The following is a 16,595-nucleotide window of genomic DNA, read 5'->3' on the forward strand; positions in this document are numbered from 1 at the left end:
CAGGACAAAGTAACTCACTACATTAGCACCATATGCTCAAGCATCCACTCCTTCCACCGACAATCAGTCACAGCAGTGTATCCCATCTACATGCTGGACTCCAAGGATTCTTACATAGCACCTTCCAAACTCCCACTCGCTTCCTTCTGGAAGGACAAGGGCAGCAGATGCCTCGATACACTACCACCTGCAATTTCCCCTCCAAGCAAGTCACCATCTTGACTCGGAAATATACCTCCGTTCCTTCACTGTCACTGGGTCAAAATCCTGGAATTCCTCCTGAAGGGCAGTGTAGGTAAACCTACAGCATGTGGACTTCAGTGGTTTAAGAATGCAACTCGACACCATCTTCTTGAGGGCAACAAGGAACGGTAATAAATGCTGGCCAGTGAGCAATATGTAAGTCCCACAGTGAATTAAAAAAAAATCCTCAGACTCACTCCCTTGGGGGTCAAAACTCCCTTTAGTTATTATTTTGCTTTCTAAATAGTTGTAGACCTCTTACTATCTGTTTATATATTTACGGATATCTCTCACTCACTGTGTTCTCACTTCTTTTGTCATTATTTACTAGTTCTAAATTCGGATTCATCTTCTTCATACCACTAGTCTTATTGATTTAGGTTTTGCTATTAATTAAGTATAAATAACAACATAAAATCAAGCTGTATGAAAATATGATTATATTAGTTTTAAAATAGCCATGGCAAAGGATAGACCAGATCTAAAAATTAAATTTCTAAATTGGAGGAAGGTCAATTTTTTTCTGCATTAGGCAAGAACTTTCAACTGTTTGGGGGCAGACGTTTGCAGGTAAAGTTTGCCAGGTTGCTTGTAACCTAGACTTTAAAAGAAGTGACTGCTAAGGCAGGAGTTGCACTGGTTGCAGTTTTCCAAATTTCCATAGATTCTGGTAACGACCTAACAGCTGGAAAATGGGAAGGCTTCAAAAATGAGATAACAAGAGCTCAGAAATAGTATATTCCTGTTAGGGTGAAGGGCAAGGCTGGTAGGTGTAGAGAATGCTGGATGACTAGAGAAATTAAGGTTTTGGTCAAGAAAAAGAAGGAAGCAAATGTCAGGTATAGAGAGCAGAAATCGAGTGATTCCCTGGAAGAATATGAAAGCTGGAAGAATATATTAAGAGGGAAATCAGGAGGGCAAAAATAGGACATGAGTTAGCTTTGGCAAATCAGGAGAATCCAAAGGGATTCTACAAATATATTAAGGACAAAAGAGTAACTAGGGAGAGAATAGGACCCTTCAAACATCAGCAAGGCCACCTATGTGCGGAAAAGCAGGAGATGGGGGAAATACTAAATGTGTATTTTGTATTCGTGTTTACTGTGGAGAAGGATATAGAAGATAGAAAACTTGGGGAAATAAATAGTGCCATCTTGGAAAATGTCCATATTACGGAGAAGGAGGTCCTGGGTGTCTTTAAAAGGCATAAAGGTGGATAAATGCCTGGGACCTGATCAGGTGTATCCCTGAACTCTGTGGGAAGCAAGGGAAGTGACTGCTGGGCCTATTGCTGAGATATTTGTATCATTGATAGCCACAGACGAGGTGCCTGAAGACTGGAGGTTGGCTAACGTGTTGTCACTAGTTAAGAAAGGTGGTAAGCAAAAGCCAGGGAACTATAGACCAGTGAGCCTGACACCGGTGGTGGGCAAGATGTTGGGATGAATCCTGAGGGACAGGATTTACATGTATTTAAAAAGGCATGGATTGATCAGGGATAGTCAACATGGTTTCATGCATGGGAAATTGTGTCTCACAAGCTTGGTTGAGTTTTTTTTAAGTAGTAACAAAGAGGGTTGACGAGGGCCGAGGAGTGGGCATGAACTATGTGGGCTTCACTAAGGCGTTCGACAAGGTTCCTCTTGCAGCCTTGTCTGAAGGATACAGTAATGAACTGAAAACATTTCCATGGCCTCACTGAAGTGAACAAGGTGAGTGAATATATTTGCATATCAGGCACATCAGTCAAGCACAATAATAAACAGCCCTCTTGCTTACAGGTGTACATGGTCACAACAGAGAAGAAAGCCACAGAACCATCAATTATTAATAAAAATAAAATTCAGGCACAATGAGAAATAGGCTTCCAATTCACTGTCACTTGTTTCACAGAATTGCACAAAGTCAAGATCAGACTTACTAACAGACTCCTCAGTATTCACTACTGACCATGCCTGGCTCAGACCTGTCATATGCCACTTACTTCCAGACACCCATTGTTTTCACTCATGCACGGAGAAATAACTACAGGGCTTTACTTTATTCACTCGTGGAATATGTACATTGTTGGCAAGTCCATCCCTAATCGCCCTTGAGAAGGTGTTCATAAGCCCCTTTCTGAACTGTGCAATCCATGTGATATAGGATCACACATGGCACTGTTAGGACTTCAACGCTCTTGCAATCTCTGTCACTAGTTTACTCAATAGAAAAATTCACCTTCGCAATGGTTTGGAATATTATGACCCATTTTCATGCAATTCTTATAAAGCTTAAATAGATTTAACATTATTCTTTGCAACTGACCTGTAAACTTATCCAGTGCATCAAATCCATGATTTACTGCTATTATATCAAGGAAAGAAATGGTGCCATCTTCAAACCTGGAACAAAATAATAATTTATCACACAAGGAATCTACTCACTTTATTCCAGCATAATAAGTAACAAAACTATTTTTTACTTCACCAGATTGGGATGCAGTCAGTCTTTTTTACAGCTAGAACATTTCAATCTTTCTGAATCACTCAATGTTTAATGAACTCATATTGTTCTTTTTACTTTAAAATTTGAGAACAATTTTAGGGAAAATCTTTAGGTATTCCAACAGAGTAACTGCATTATGGCCACATATTGCGCCAACAATACATCAACTATTTTTTTAAAAAGTCACCTATTTTTGCATTCTTGACTGTTGTGATTGACTATCCCCCCCAGGCATTCTTGTTGATCATAAAGAAATTTTACAATTGCAGCCATGTAAAAGCACAATATTAAAAGATCATGTATAGAAAAGGAAATTTCTAACTTTTTTGCGCAAAATAATTACTTTACAATTATTAACAGCTGGATTGCATCTTTTAGTTAGACATAGAGAAACTTGTATGCAAGGGTTTTGATTAAAGATCCAAAGGCCACAGCTAATACGGTGCAATTGTTCATGTCTAAACTCTGATGACATTACTTACAATGAGTGGCAAAGATATGCAGTAAAGAAACTGGGCTGGGCTATTTAGCTCCTCATGCCTGCTCTAACATTTGGTTAGATCAAGAAACGTGAAAACCATTTACCACCTTGGTTTCATATCCTAGAAAGGGCTTTGCTTAACAAAAAAATGTCAGCCATATTTTTAAACTTTCAATGGACCCAGCTACAACTGCTTTTTGGGCAAATTCCTACAACCATCTGTATGAAGAAATATGTTGATCAATCCTAAACTATCTAGCACTTATATAAATGTTGTACCCAATTTGTTCTAGACTTTACTGACTCTGGAAAAAATTTTTTTATCTATTCAATAAAATTTACAATAATCTTAAATGCATTAATCAGATTACACTAAAATCATCAATATTCTGGGGAACACAACATATCTTTGTAACTTCCAACAAAACAGGTACAGGTCAAATTCCTAAAGCTAGTTCAGAATTCGGTAGAGGGGGTGGTAGTCTTTTCATGAGTGATAAACTAACAACCACCAAGGACTTCATTTCAATTATTTTATGATCTACTAGTTTCAATCAGTCAGATCGAATTACAATTTATGCAAATACCGTGAATGCTAAAAATTTAAATAAGAACAAAAAATACTGAAAAAATGCAACAAAATATTCCTAGTTACTGATAGCAATAATTACCTAGCTGGAAAATGGTTGTCAATGTACATTGGTTTGCTATTTAAAAAACTAGTCATATATTTTTAATTTGATATATCTTTACCTGACTTTCATGCCACTCCCTCTCCATTGATTCATTAATGAGACATAGATGTCATTAGCAACATCTGCATTTTTTTTCCCTTCCTTAATTGCTTGAGAAAGTGGCGGCAAGCCACCTTCCTGAACACCTGCAATCATGTGGTTGTTGGGCCAAAATTCTGGAATTCCCTACATTGCAGCTCACAAACATGTTTTCGAAAGCATTTTGGAATGGACAGTAACCAGCAATGTTCATATTGTGTGGGCATTTTAAAAAAAAATTACAATTTGGAAGCTAATATTTCAAGACTAGTCTTTGTAATTCAGATGACAAGATAAATGCAGATATTTTTGGTTTTGTAAGGGCTGCCCATATTTGAAAGACACAAAATGGCCAAGAAGGTATAAACAGAATTAAAAAACCTATTCCAGCATTTAGGCACAAAATGGCAGATAAGTAATTATAACAGAATTAAACACCTGCTCCAGCATTTATGTGAAACTCAATGGTACCTCTGACAAGGGTTTACTCCAAGGCCAAACAACCATACTGCACAAACAGTCATCAGAGACAGTTCAACATGAGGATGTCTAATGATAGACACAAGTTCATTAAACTATGGCAAGTGATTCATTCCAGCCTCATTAATAAAAGGGTATTATCCTATTAGGTAAACAGTATCAGTTAGAACAAGTGATGCAAATCTCAGCCCATAAAACAGTCAGCCTTACTACTCATGCAGTTGTGAAAACAATAGCTAAAATTATTTTGTAGCAATCAGTTGTTTCTTTGAAGTTATTCATAATATTAAGAAATAGGGTTGTATTAAAGATTTTTCAGATAATCACAGGGAAAGATTTCAACGAAATTATGGATACACATATATCACCAAGATATAATAGAAACATTATGGGAAATCCAACAAACATAGATGTGAAAGCTAATTAGTCTCAGGAAACATTTTCTTTATCACTAAAAGGATGCCTGGTATGTCCTGTCCAAAACAAAATGCTCCCAATTCATCAGTTAAAGAGTGCTGTAAAACTTTACATCTAACTAACTTTATAATAGAATTAATATTACAAATCTTACAGCAGTTATTTAGAACCACCTGTCTTTAGTATTCTTTACATAGAGTTAGGACAGTGGGAAAGTATAAGAGGTGTAACAGAATTTGATAGAGATAGCAAAGGAATACAAGGGGCAACAGAATCCAAGCAGGCCTTAGAGATAAGTAAATCTTGGACTTTCCCGAAGGACTATAACTAGTGACTTTGGAATGCAAATTAATTGTATGCATCGAAAGATCACACGGCTTGGAGTTTACAATGTCTGTTAAATGCCATGAGATCATGGGAAGCTGGGGCTGTCCACGGGATTGGATGTATAGAATAAGAGGAAGGAACCAGTGACCACGTTGTTATATGATTATTGTAACATAATATGTATAAAAGGGTTGTGTCTCACTGTGAAAATCAGAGTGTCCTCTTTCTTCCAATCATGAGCCAAAGATTAAGGGAACAACTGCATTCTCACGTTGAGGTCAGATTAAGGGGAAGATATTTGCCTCTCTCCCTGCATAAACCGGTAATTACTTAAATAAGAATAAAGACTGCTACATGCCTAAATCCTGCCTGCCTACTCAACTTTTGCTCCTACAGGTTTCATATTAATACAGGACACCACCAGCATCATCAACAGCAAAAAGGAGCCCACGAGTGCAGAAGAGACTTCTGGTGACGTTAAGGTGGTTTGCTGACGAAGGGCCAGAAGTTGCCCTTATACGCTTCAAAGTTGACAGTGAAAGATAAAAGAGCCCCAGACAGGAAATGTTTAGTCCTCAATCAAGTCTGAGCTCTTAAAAAGATATGTCTGTCGGTAATCATCTAGGCAGGAGGATTTTTGTGACAGCCAAAACAAAGGTAACAACCTCTCCCTGTCCTCGCATTAAATCATTTAACAACATAGAAAAAGTTATATTAAGAATTCATTTAGCCCTCTGCTCCACAGGAAGCAATGTTAGAATCTCACATCATTCCTACCGACAAGCTTGCATCATTGACATTATTTGTTAGTCAATGTTGGGTATTTTTTGCAGTTTTAATACACTTCTTACAACACGAATCTTCAAATTGTGCACAGCACTCCAGCTGACCAGTAACCAATATTTAATATGAATGTCTGTTTAACTCTTTACTGTTGAATTCTATATCCTTATTTATTAAACTCAAATGCTTTGGTCTTTATTTAATGATCAACTTTACGCACCATTTGCCAGCACCTGTTGCCACTTTTGCTCGGTCATCTCTGGGATTGGCAACAGTGATAAGGAGAAAACGTGGTGTAATGATAGTAAGAAGTTGTCTGAGATATGGGAGAGAAGTTGGCATAACCAACTGATTTTGTCATCCTTTGCCACACTGGTGGTGTCCAAATGAAGGGTCTAGGCCCGAAACGTCAGCTTTTGTGCTCCTGAGATGCTGCTGGGCCTGCTGTGTTCATCCAGCCTCACATTTTATTATCTGGGGTTGATAACGATCTGACTAGGAAGGTGTGTAGCTGTTGGTGAGGACTATTAGTGATCAATACTTTGTGAAGAACTTGTTTAACACCTTCCCAATTTCGTCCATTCCATGCACAGTTTGCTCCTTTGGTCACTAATAGACCTTAATCTTTTCCGGGTTTTTCTTTCCCTTGATTTTCTTAGAGTATCTGGGGTTCTCCCTAATCTGACCCAACAGTGTTTTCTCATGGCCTCTCCTTGCTTGCCCAGTTGCTGTATGTTCCACCTTGTACTTTATGTACTCCACAAGGATGTTCATTTCCTTTGTACCTGTTAAAAGCTTTTTTTTGTTCCTTCTTATCCAGTACTGCATATTTGTAGACATCCAAGGTTCAAGAATTGTTGTTCCTATAATAATTATATTTCCTACAAATAAATTATATTTCATTCAAATGGCATTAAATCAAGGCTAATATTGAATGTCATTTTGTTCAAGGGCTGCTGTAATTAGTTTTTATTTCACCAAACAAACCCAACTTGTAAGGCATAAGTCCAAGAAAATTCCTGGAGTAATGCATATGGTGTTTTGGCTTTCATTAACAGGGGGATTGAGTTTAAGAGTCGTGAGATCTTGTTGCAGCTCTATAAAACTTTGGTTAGACCGCACTTGGAATACTGCGTCCAGTTCTGGGCGCCCTATTATAGGAAAGATGTGGATGCTTTGGAGAGGGTTCAGAGGAGGTTTACCAGGATGCTGCCTGGACTGGAGGGCTTATCTTATGAAGAGAGGTTGACTGAGCTCGGTCTCTTTTCATTGGAGAAAAGGAGGAGGAGAGGGGACCTAATTGAGGTATACAAGATAATGAGGGGCATAGATAGAGTTGATAGCCAGAGACTATTTCCCAGGGCAGAAATGGCTAGCACGAGGGGTCATAGTTTTAAGCTGGTTGGTGGCAAGTATAGAGGGGATGTCAGAGGCAGGTTCTTTACGCAGAGAGTTGTGAGAGCATGGAATGCGTTGCCAGCAGCAGTTGTGGAAGCAAGGTCATTGGGGTCATTTAAGAGACTGCTGGACATGTATATGGTCACAGAAATTTGAGGGTGCATACATGAGGATCAATGGTCGGCACAACATTGTGGGCTGAAGGGCCTGTTCTGTGCTGTACTGTTCTATGTTCTATGTTCTAATTCATCTCATCACTTTCAACCTAAAGGAGCTTCTGTCAGTCAGCTTGTCAGTCCGGCTCATGCCCGCCTCCCTAACCTGTCCTCCCACATCAAGCCCCAGCCCCATCTCCTACCTACTAGCCTCATCCTGTCCCCTTGATCTGTCCCCTCCCTAACTCTACACCTACGCTCACCTTTACTGGCTCCAAAGCTGCCTCCTTGACTTGTCTATCTCCTCTCCATCTATCTTCTCCTTTATCCATCTTCTATCTGCCTCCCCTTGTTGTCACTCATTGCTCATTTGGGCTTTGTTGACTTTTACAAGTTTGCCCACAATAGGTTCCCTCCCCTTTGTGGTGCCAGGCCCCTTAATCATGCACTGACTGCCTTTGAATGAGGCATCCACCAGCAGCCCTGTGTTTGCTCACTTGTCACATTTCCAACATTGTGATTCTCCCCACTACAAATATGCACACACAAAGATTGATTGACCCTTTATTAGCAGCAGGGCTGAAAGGCTGTCCACAAAACTTCCCAGTATACAGACTTAATGGAAGTGGTAGAGAGAATGTTATGGTGTTTTAGTTTTTGTCCTGCAACTGATGTAAGGTTAACAGATCCGTTAACCCTGTTGTTTTCCTTTGCTCCTTTCAGAAATAGTGGGGTGACATCTGCATGTTTCCAACTGTAGGAATCATTCTAGAACCTATGGCACTTCGGAAGATGACTACTAATTCATCGACTATTTCTATTGGGACCTTGCTCAACACTTTGAGTTATAGACTATCAGGTCCCCGGGACTGAAAAACTTTTGGCCTTGTTGATTTCTCTAGTGCAACCTGCTAACCGATGCAGATTTCCCTCAAACCCTCGTTCTCTCATGTCACTCAGACCTACAATTCAGGGAGGTTTCTTATACCTTCCTCAGTGAAAACAGACACATAACATGTTCTCCGATTCTGAGGGTCCACAATCGTCTTAGACAAATGGTTCTTTATATATACCACAGAGGTTTTCAGAGTTTACTTTTATCTTTTTTGCTAAATTGCACTCTTATTTTATTCTTCCCCTTCTATCAATTTCTTGGCCTCCTATGCTGTCTTCTAAAAACTTCCCAACCATCAGAGGCATGCTGGTCCAATGCATGAGCTGGCTGCATGTCACTGAGCACACAGCATCCTTGCAGTAGTATTACAATGATAGTCGCTGATACAGCCTGGGATGCAGCACTGAAGTTTACAAGTGTTCTCAGAGGCTGGCACATGTTGGACACCAATGCTTGTGGACGTGGGATGCATGTGGTGGTTCCCATAGTGCATGTCCTGCGATGTTACTGCCTAGTACATACCATGGAAGTCCTTCTGAACAAGTTTTGCCAATACCCACTTCAGTTTCCATGTCACAAAAATAAAAATTGCTACAAAAGCTCAGAAGTTCTGGCAGCATCTGTGGCGAGAAATCAGAGTTAATGTTTTAGGTAGAATGACACTTGCTCAGGTCTATTCTGAGGAAGGGTCACTTGACCCGAAACATTAACTCTGATTTTTCTCCACATATGCCGCTAGATCTGCTGAGCTTTTCCAGCAATTTCTATTTTTGTTTCTGACGTACAGCATCCACAGTTCTTTCAGTTTCTATTTAGTTTTCATGTTGATTTTTCTTGACATCTAGCTTGTATGGAAAGTTTACTGAGACAGAAAGGTGAATATTAACAAGCTGAGTTGGGCTGTCAACAAGAGTTTAACAAGCATAATCATCTGCAAGGTCTATAGCACTGGCAGGGACAGATGATGACGATTCCAGTCGCACATGACGAGAAAATCATGCACAGTCTGATGCACTCTGTTAAGAACACATATTTGTATTTAAGCACACTGTGAAGGGAGCTGGAAGAGATGGAATTATTTGGACATTTGCCTGGATTGAGCAGTGACATGTGATACCTTGGAATTGTACTCAGCAGTATATGGGCTCTGATCTGCTAATTACAGAAGTCAAAAGTTTAATGTATGCTGCAAGCTGCCTGCTGTTTTGCGAGAAATCAAGTGACTTTGGAGAAGCAGCTGAACAAAGCAAGGCATAAGAAATTTATTGCCTCAATTACTGAAGTAACAAACTGGCTTTGACAGGACTGAGGTCTTATGCTAATGGCTGCCTAGCAACTATCTCTGGTCTTAGAATTCTTCTTTTTTAAACCGAGAAGTTAGTGAGTTGAGAGGATATCCCAAAAGTTCCTATTTCTTCAAAGTCCTTGGGAAATGTAATAGAGTTTCCAAATACCAATATTTCTACCTAACTGACAGAACATGAATAGTGGATCTTGACTAACTGTCAGCCACACAAGTCCCAGTTGAATAGAATCAGAACTGACATTTATCATTTGAGGCAGCACCTCATTTTTCACTTGGGAACTCTACAACCTTCTGGACCCATTATTGAGTTCAGCTTCTTTAGTGCCTGAAGCACCTTCTCCCATTGTCCTGACCCCAAGTTCCACACACTAGACCTTGTGATCCCACAGTCTGCTATCACACACAACCCATTGTTAGCCACAAATAGTTCTCATTAGTAGCTAAACATTCCCCAAGGCTGATCATTATCCTCCCCTTTGTCGAACTGTCCTTCTCTGTTTGGGCTCTATTTCCACTTTTCATTTACTCTGTACCTTTCCTCACGCCCTACTGTCTGCCAAAAAAACAATGTTTTCCTAGCTACCATTAGTTCTGAGGAAGGGTCACTGGATCAGAAACGTTAACTTCGATTTCTCTCCACAAATGCTGCCAGACTTGCTGAGCTTTTCCTGCAATTTCTGTTTTTGTTTCTGATTTCCAGCACATGCAGTTCTTTCAGTTTTTATTTATCATCAATCTATAACTTCAACAACCCAGTTGCAGCAACAGTAAATTTCAAAAGACATGATAAGTTATTACATTTTATCCTTTTGTCTCCAGACTGTGGCCCATTAGAATGTTTCCCTCCTTTCCCCTTTATTTTAAATAAAACCTACCATCTTTGCTGAGCCTTGGCTTTTTGAGTTGTGAGTGTGTGTGGGATTAAGGCAATGCAGTTTTATTTCTATATCACAGGTTAAATGTTAATCACTAGTCGCTACTTGCTTGAAGAATAGGTTTTGTTCCTAATAAATAGATATTTTGAGTTCATTAAAGAAGGGCAGTCAATGCTTCTTCTCTTCCAGGTAGCAGTATGGAAGAGTGAGACAGGCCACTTTGCTAACTGAATCAACAAACTTAAACTAATAGTGTGACTGGTGGAGTGGTGGGGCTTGGCTAAAAGCACACATTACACCTATCACAGTCGAGACAGCTCTCAATACAGAGATTCTTCACTGGAACCCATATTTATGAAATTGCCTCCTTGTGATTCATGTGCAATATTTTAAAGAAAACCTTGCATTGATATAGCACCTTTCACAAGGTATCCCAAATTTGCTCAATTTAAGGTCCCACAAACAGAAACATGATCATGGCCAGAGAATTTGGTGTGTTGTTGATTCAGGGATAAATATCTGAAAAGTGATCAGTCATGATCAAACGGTGGAGCAGACTCAGTGGGCTGAATGACCCAATTCAGCTACAAAACGCTATGGTCTTATGGCCATGACATTGGGGAACCACCTTGTCCTTCTTCAAGATAATGTCAATGGATCTATTATGTCAACCTGAGATGGCAGATAGAATGTTGCTTTAACAGCTCATCCGAAAGATAACACCTGTGATAATATAGCCTTCCCTCCGTACTCTACTGGAGAATCAATAGCTGTGCTCAAAACCTCAAGTGAGACCTGCCGTGACTCAGATGAGAATATTCCTGAGCCATGGCTGACTATATAAATGAAAGTACTGTACAGTACACATTGAAATTAATTGGTAGTCAAACACAACACAAACATTCCTAAAACTCTAAAATTAACAAGATGTATTAAAAGGAAAAAACCTTTCGGCACATATCTAATGCATGAAACAGGCAATGACCTCAACGTGCCAAGAGACAAAGGAAGTCCTAACTGAAACAAATATTGTAATCAGCACTTTTTGAGAAGGATTAACTGGATTTATGCTCTTTGGCAATAGTCAGAATTTGTCCTGGTTTAATACAAAAGTATCGGTTATGGGACTGAAAAATTGGAGACATATTTTACTCATAATACAAGTATGAAAATGAAAAACAAATCCTTTTGCAATATTGCTCTTGCATGTGACTCAATCAAGATAAAAGTTGAAAGCTATTTGGTAGAAAAAAATTGAATTTTTGTAGTATATGAATGTATTTAAGCTAATAATAGACAAGCACACAAAGTAAAAGATAATATCTGGAAACTTATTCTGGAAGAGAAACACCTTACCTGTCACTTAATAACTGCTTAGGAACATAGAAATCTTCCCCCGACAAATAAGAAGCTGCAGTTCCTCCTCCAAAATATCTCTTTTTCAGCATATGTCCACTTTTATTATTCACCAACAAAGCTCCTAAGCCTGTTGGAAATCCAAATATTTTATAAAAGGAAATGGGGATGAAGTCTGCTTGATGTATACTGAGGTCAAGTGGCGACGTGCTCACCAACGAGGCTGCATCCACCAACACGTACCATTTTCCTGAGACTTTGCTGAATGGATACAGCTTTCTTGATTTAATATCGCTTATCCAAGTAAGTGGGTATTTTGTCCCTGAAAAGTTGCTTTGAGCAGGATAACAGAAGAGATGCGGAGTGTGACAATTTTCCTCCTTGCACACAGCAATGTTCTTGTTCAGGCTGTGTTTAACTTCATAAATTTCAGAATGGTTGACTGGGATAGTTAGAGCACCAGCTAAAGCAGACAATCCTCTTATACCAACAACGGATGTATGATTGTCAGTCAGGTAACAAAACTGACTCGCGCCTCCTGGCTCCGTGTGGGTCCACTGAAAACATTCTGCAACAAGTTTAAGAGCTGCTGTACTTCCTGATGTAAAAATGACAGTATATTCTTCTGGGCTGGTGTTGAAGTGCTGTAGAATTCTAGAAGTGAAATAGGCAAAAAAAAGTCATCAGCGTCTTTTATTTATTTTTAAGGAAATAAACATTGCATAAAACACTCAGCAAGGCAGGTAGCAGCTGTGGAGAGGAAATTTTAAGTCTCATGTTTGAGGTGATTGATATACTGTCAACTGTAATTCACTTTTCACTGAACTGCTTCTGTTATAAGTCTTCCATGCTTTTGTTGCTCTCATGAGACCATAAGATATGGGAACAGAAATAGTTAATTTGATCCATCGTGTCTGCTCCTCCATTCAATCATGGCTGATATTTTTCTCAACCCCATTCCCTTGCTTTCTCCTTGTAATCTTTGATTCCCTAATAATCAAGAAACTATCTATCTTTGTCTAAAGACATTCAAGGACTTGGCATCCACAGCCTTCTGCAGCAATAAGTTGCACAGATTCACCACCCTTGGGCTGAAGAAATTCCTCTTCATCTCAGTTCTAAATAATCATTCCTTTACACTGACACTGTTCCCTTGAGTCAGAGTCTCTCCTAGTAGGAAAAACATCTTTTCCATGTCAAGTCTGTCTAGGCCGCTCAGTATTTTGTAAGTTTCAATGAGATTCCTCATCATCCTTCTAAACAGCATCATATACAGACCCAGAGTCCACAACTCCTCATCATATGATAAACTCTTCATGCCCGGGATCGTTCTTGTGGACCTCCTCTGGAACCCCTCCAATGCCAGCTCATCCTTCCTTATATACAGGGCCCAAAACAGCTCATAATATTCCAATTGCAGTCGGACCAGAACGTTACAGCATCAGCAGTATATTTCTGCTCTTGTGTTCTGGCCCTCTTGAAATGAATAATAACATTGCATTTGCCTTCCTAATTGCCAACTGAACCTGCATGCTAACATTAAGAGAATCCTGAACTAGGATTCCCCAAATCCCTTTATGCCTCAAATATGTGAAGCCTTTCCCCATTTAGAAAATTTTTCATGCCTGTATACTTCATATCCAATTGCAATAACTCACAATTTTCCACAGTGTATTCTATCCGCCACTTCTCCTCCAAAACTCCTAGTCCTCGCAAGTCCTTCTGAAGCCTTCCCCATTTCCTCAAAACTACCTATCCATCCAACTATCTTTGTGTCATCTGCAAACTTAGCAATAATGCCCTCAGTTCCTTTGTCCAGGTGTTAGCAATTACAACAAATCTAAACTTAGGAAGCCTTTTGAGGGAAATAAACTTATTAGCGAATTGGGTTACAGCAAGGGCACAGAACCAACTATATTGTTCTACAAAAAGCTAATATGCGCTTTTTCGGCTAAATAGCCTCCTTCTATGACATCAATGATTCTTGTACTCTAAGTCCCATGGTGTTCAGCCAAAGAGGAAATTTAAAAAGTTAAGAAATTACTTGGTTGGTGGTAGGTTTTGAAAAGACAAGTGGTGGCCAGGTAGAAAGACTTGGGGAGGAAATGTGGAAAGTAGGTTGAGGGGGAGGAAGTGAGGGTTTCAGGTTTTGGGAAGGGAATGCTTCTCGTGGAATCAGACAAAGGAAGAGTTTCAGGGAGTTGTAAGGTTGGAAGAAGTAATATACAGGGAATGGTTCAGCAATGAAATGGAATTAAAGACAAGGATGAAAATTTGAGGTGTTCAAGAAATGTGAGCCAATGTCATTTATCTAAGTGGAAAAGCAAGTGGCTTGCTAACACACAATAGTTACTTTCAGCCAATTCAAAAAGCATTTGTTTACCCCTTACTCTTTGCTTTCTACAGAATTTACCTGATTAAAATTAAGTTCTATAAATTATAAGTCAATTACTGGAAAATTTGTATTTTCATCCTGTAGCATTCTCACATACATAGTGACAAAACGTTAGACCTCCAAACTGACACACAGTGCAGGTACTTCTTGCAAACTTAATGACCACAAAGTCAGGATCAAATGGAGGTCTCCAAGACCACATACCATGCTTAAGATCAACAGAGCTTTCTTCCGAGAGGAGTTCTTAATTACCCAATTAGGGCCTTGAGCAGCCTCCTGATTCTTCCAGTCCAATCAGAGGGTAATCAGCTCTTGAGCCTTTGCAGCTCACTGGGAGAGGTGAGCTTGGCTGAGGCAGTTTTCAGAATTAGAGTGCCTTAGTCAAAGGCATCTCAGGAAATAAAATACTTCCCTGTAAACAAAAGTTTATCTACAGCTGGCATCTTCTATTTTATAAAACTAGTAACATCATCTATCTACATCTAAGGAAAGACATTATTTCATTGGGGACAGTTTTGAAAAGATTCACTAGGATGATCCCTGGTATGGAGGGATGATCTTATGGCCAAACACTAAATAGGCTGGGGCTCTACTCATTGGAGTTGAGAAGAATGAGAGGTGATTTCAATGGAACACTAGAACACTTAAGGGGCTTGCCAGGCTAAATGCTGATATCAGTGATAATGGGAACTGCAGATGCTGGAGAATCCAAGATAATAAAATGTGAGGCTGGATGAACACAGCAGGCCCAGCAGCATCTCAGGAGCACAAAAGCTGACGTTTCGGGCCTAGACCCTTCATCAGAGAGGGGGATGCGGTGAGGGTTCTGGAATAAATAGGGAGAGAGGGGGAGGTGGACCGAAGATGGAGAGAAAAGAAGATAGGTGGAGAGGAGAGTATAGGTGGGGAGGTAGGGAGGGGACAGGTCAGTCCAGGGAAGACGGACAGGTCAAGGAGGTGGGATGAGGTTAGTAGGTAGGAGATGGAGGTGTGGCTTCGGGTGGGAGGAAGGGATGGGTGAGAGGAAGAACAGGTTAGGGAGGCAGAGACAGGCTGGACTGGTTTTGGGATGCAGTGGAGTGGTCTCTCCGGAAAGCAGACAAGGGTGGGGATGGAAAAATGTCTTGGGTAGTGGGGTCGGATTGTAGATGGCGGAAGTGTCGGAGGATGATGCGTTGTATCCGGAGGTTGGTGGGGTGGTGTGTGAGAACGAGGGGCTCCTCTTTGGGCGGTTGTGGCGGGGGCGGGATGTGTGGCGGGAAATGTGGGAGACGCGGTCAAGGGCGTTCTCGATCACTGTGGGGGGAAGTTGCGGTCCTTGAAGAACTTGGACATCTGGGATGGGCGGGAGTGGAATGCCTCATTGTGGGAGCAGATGCGCCAGAGGCGGAGGATTTGGGAATAGGGGATGAAATTTTTGCAGGAGGGTGGGTGGGAGGAGGTGTATTCTAGGTAGCTGTGAGAGTCGGTGGGCTTGAAATGGACATCAGTTACAAGCTGGTTGCCTGAGATGGAGACTGAGAGGTCCAGGAAGGTGAGGGATGTACTGGAGATGACCCAGGTGAACTGAAGGTTGGGGTGGAAGGTGTTGGTGAAGTGGATGAACTGTTCGAGCTCACTCTTTCCGTGACTCCCTAGTTCGCTCCACACTACCCTCCAACCCCACCACACCCGGCAGGAAATTCTACACTTGCCCCCACACCTCCTCCCTCACCCCTATCCCAGGCCCAAAGATGACTTTCCATATTAAGCAGAGGTTCACCTGCACATCTGCCAATGTGGTATACTGTATCCATTGTACCCGGTGTGGCTTCCTCTACATTGGGGAAACCAAGCGGTGGCTTGGGGACTGCTTTGCAGAACACCTCCGCTCGGTTTGCAATAAACAACTGCACCTCCCAGTCGCGAACCATTTCCACTCCCCCTCCCATTCTTTAGATGACATGTCCATCATGGGCCTCCTGCAGTGCCACAATGATGCCACCTGAAAGTTGCAGGAACAGCAACTCATATTCCGCTTGGGAACCCTGCAGCCCAATGGTATCAATGTGGACTTCACCAGCTTCAAAATCTCCCCTTCCCCCACTGCATCCCAAAACCAGCCCAGTTCGTCCCCTCCCCCAACTGCACCACACAACCAGCCCAGCTCTTCCCCTCCACCCACTGCATCCCAAAACCAGTCTAGCCTGTCTCTGCCTCGCTAACCTGTTCTTCCTCTCACCCA

The 16,595-nt window shown here is 40.9% G+C and overlaps 1 protein-coding gene across 3 annotated transcripts in view; it reads right to left on the reverse strand.

Annotated features, from left to right (window-relative positions):
• The window catches only part of mocos (molybdenum cofactor sulfurase), a 261,380-nt gene that overhangs the window by 188,699 nt on the left and 56,086 nt on the right, over positions 1-16,595 (reverse strand). For all 3 annotated transcript variants that reach the window (XM_059655520.1, XM_059655509.1, XM_059655524.1), the window contains 2 exons: positions 11,977-12,630; positions 2,551-2,627 (listed from right to left, as the gene is read on the reverse strand). In XM_059655520.1, coding sequence (XP_059511503.1) covers positions 2,551-2,627; positions 11,977-12,630 — 731 coding nt within the window. The remainder of the gene's footprint in view (positions 1-2,550; positions 2,628-11,976; positions 12,631-16,595) is intronic.

This window comes from Stegostoma tigrinum, chromosome 2 (genome assembly GCF_030684315.1).
Source record: "Stegostoma tigrinum isolate sSteTig4 chromosome 2, sSteTig4.hap1, whole genome shotgun sequence".
NCBI classification, from domain to species: domain Eukaryota; kingdom Metazoa; phylum Chordata; class Chondrichthyes; order Orectolobiformes; family Stegostomatidae; genus Stegostoma; species Stegostoma tigrinum.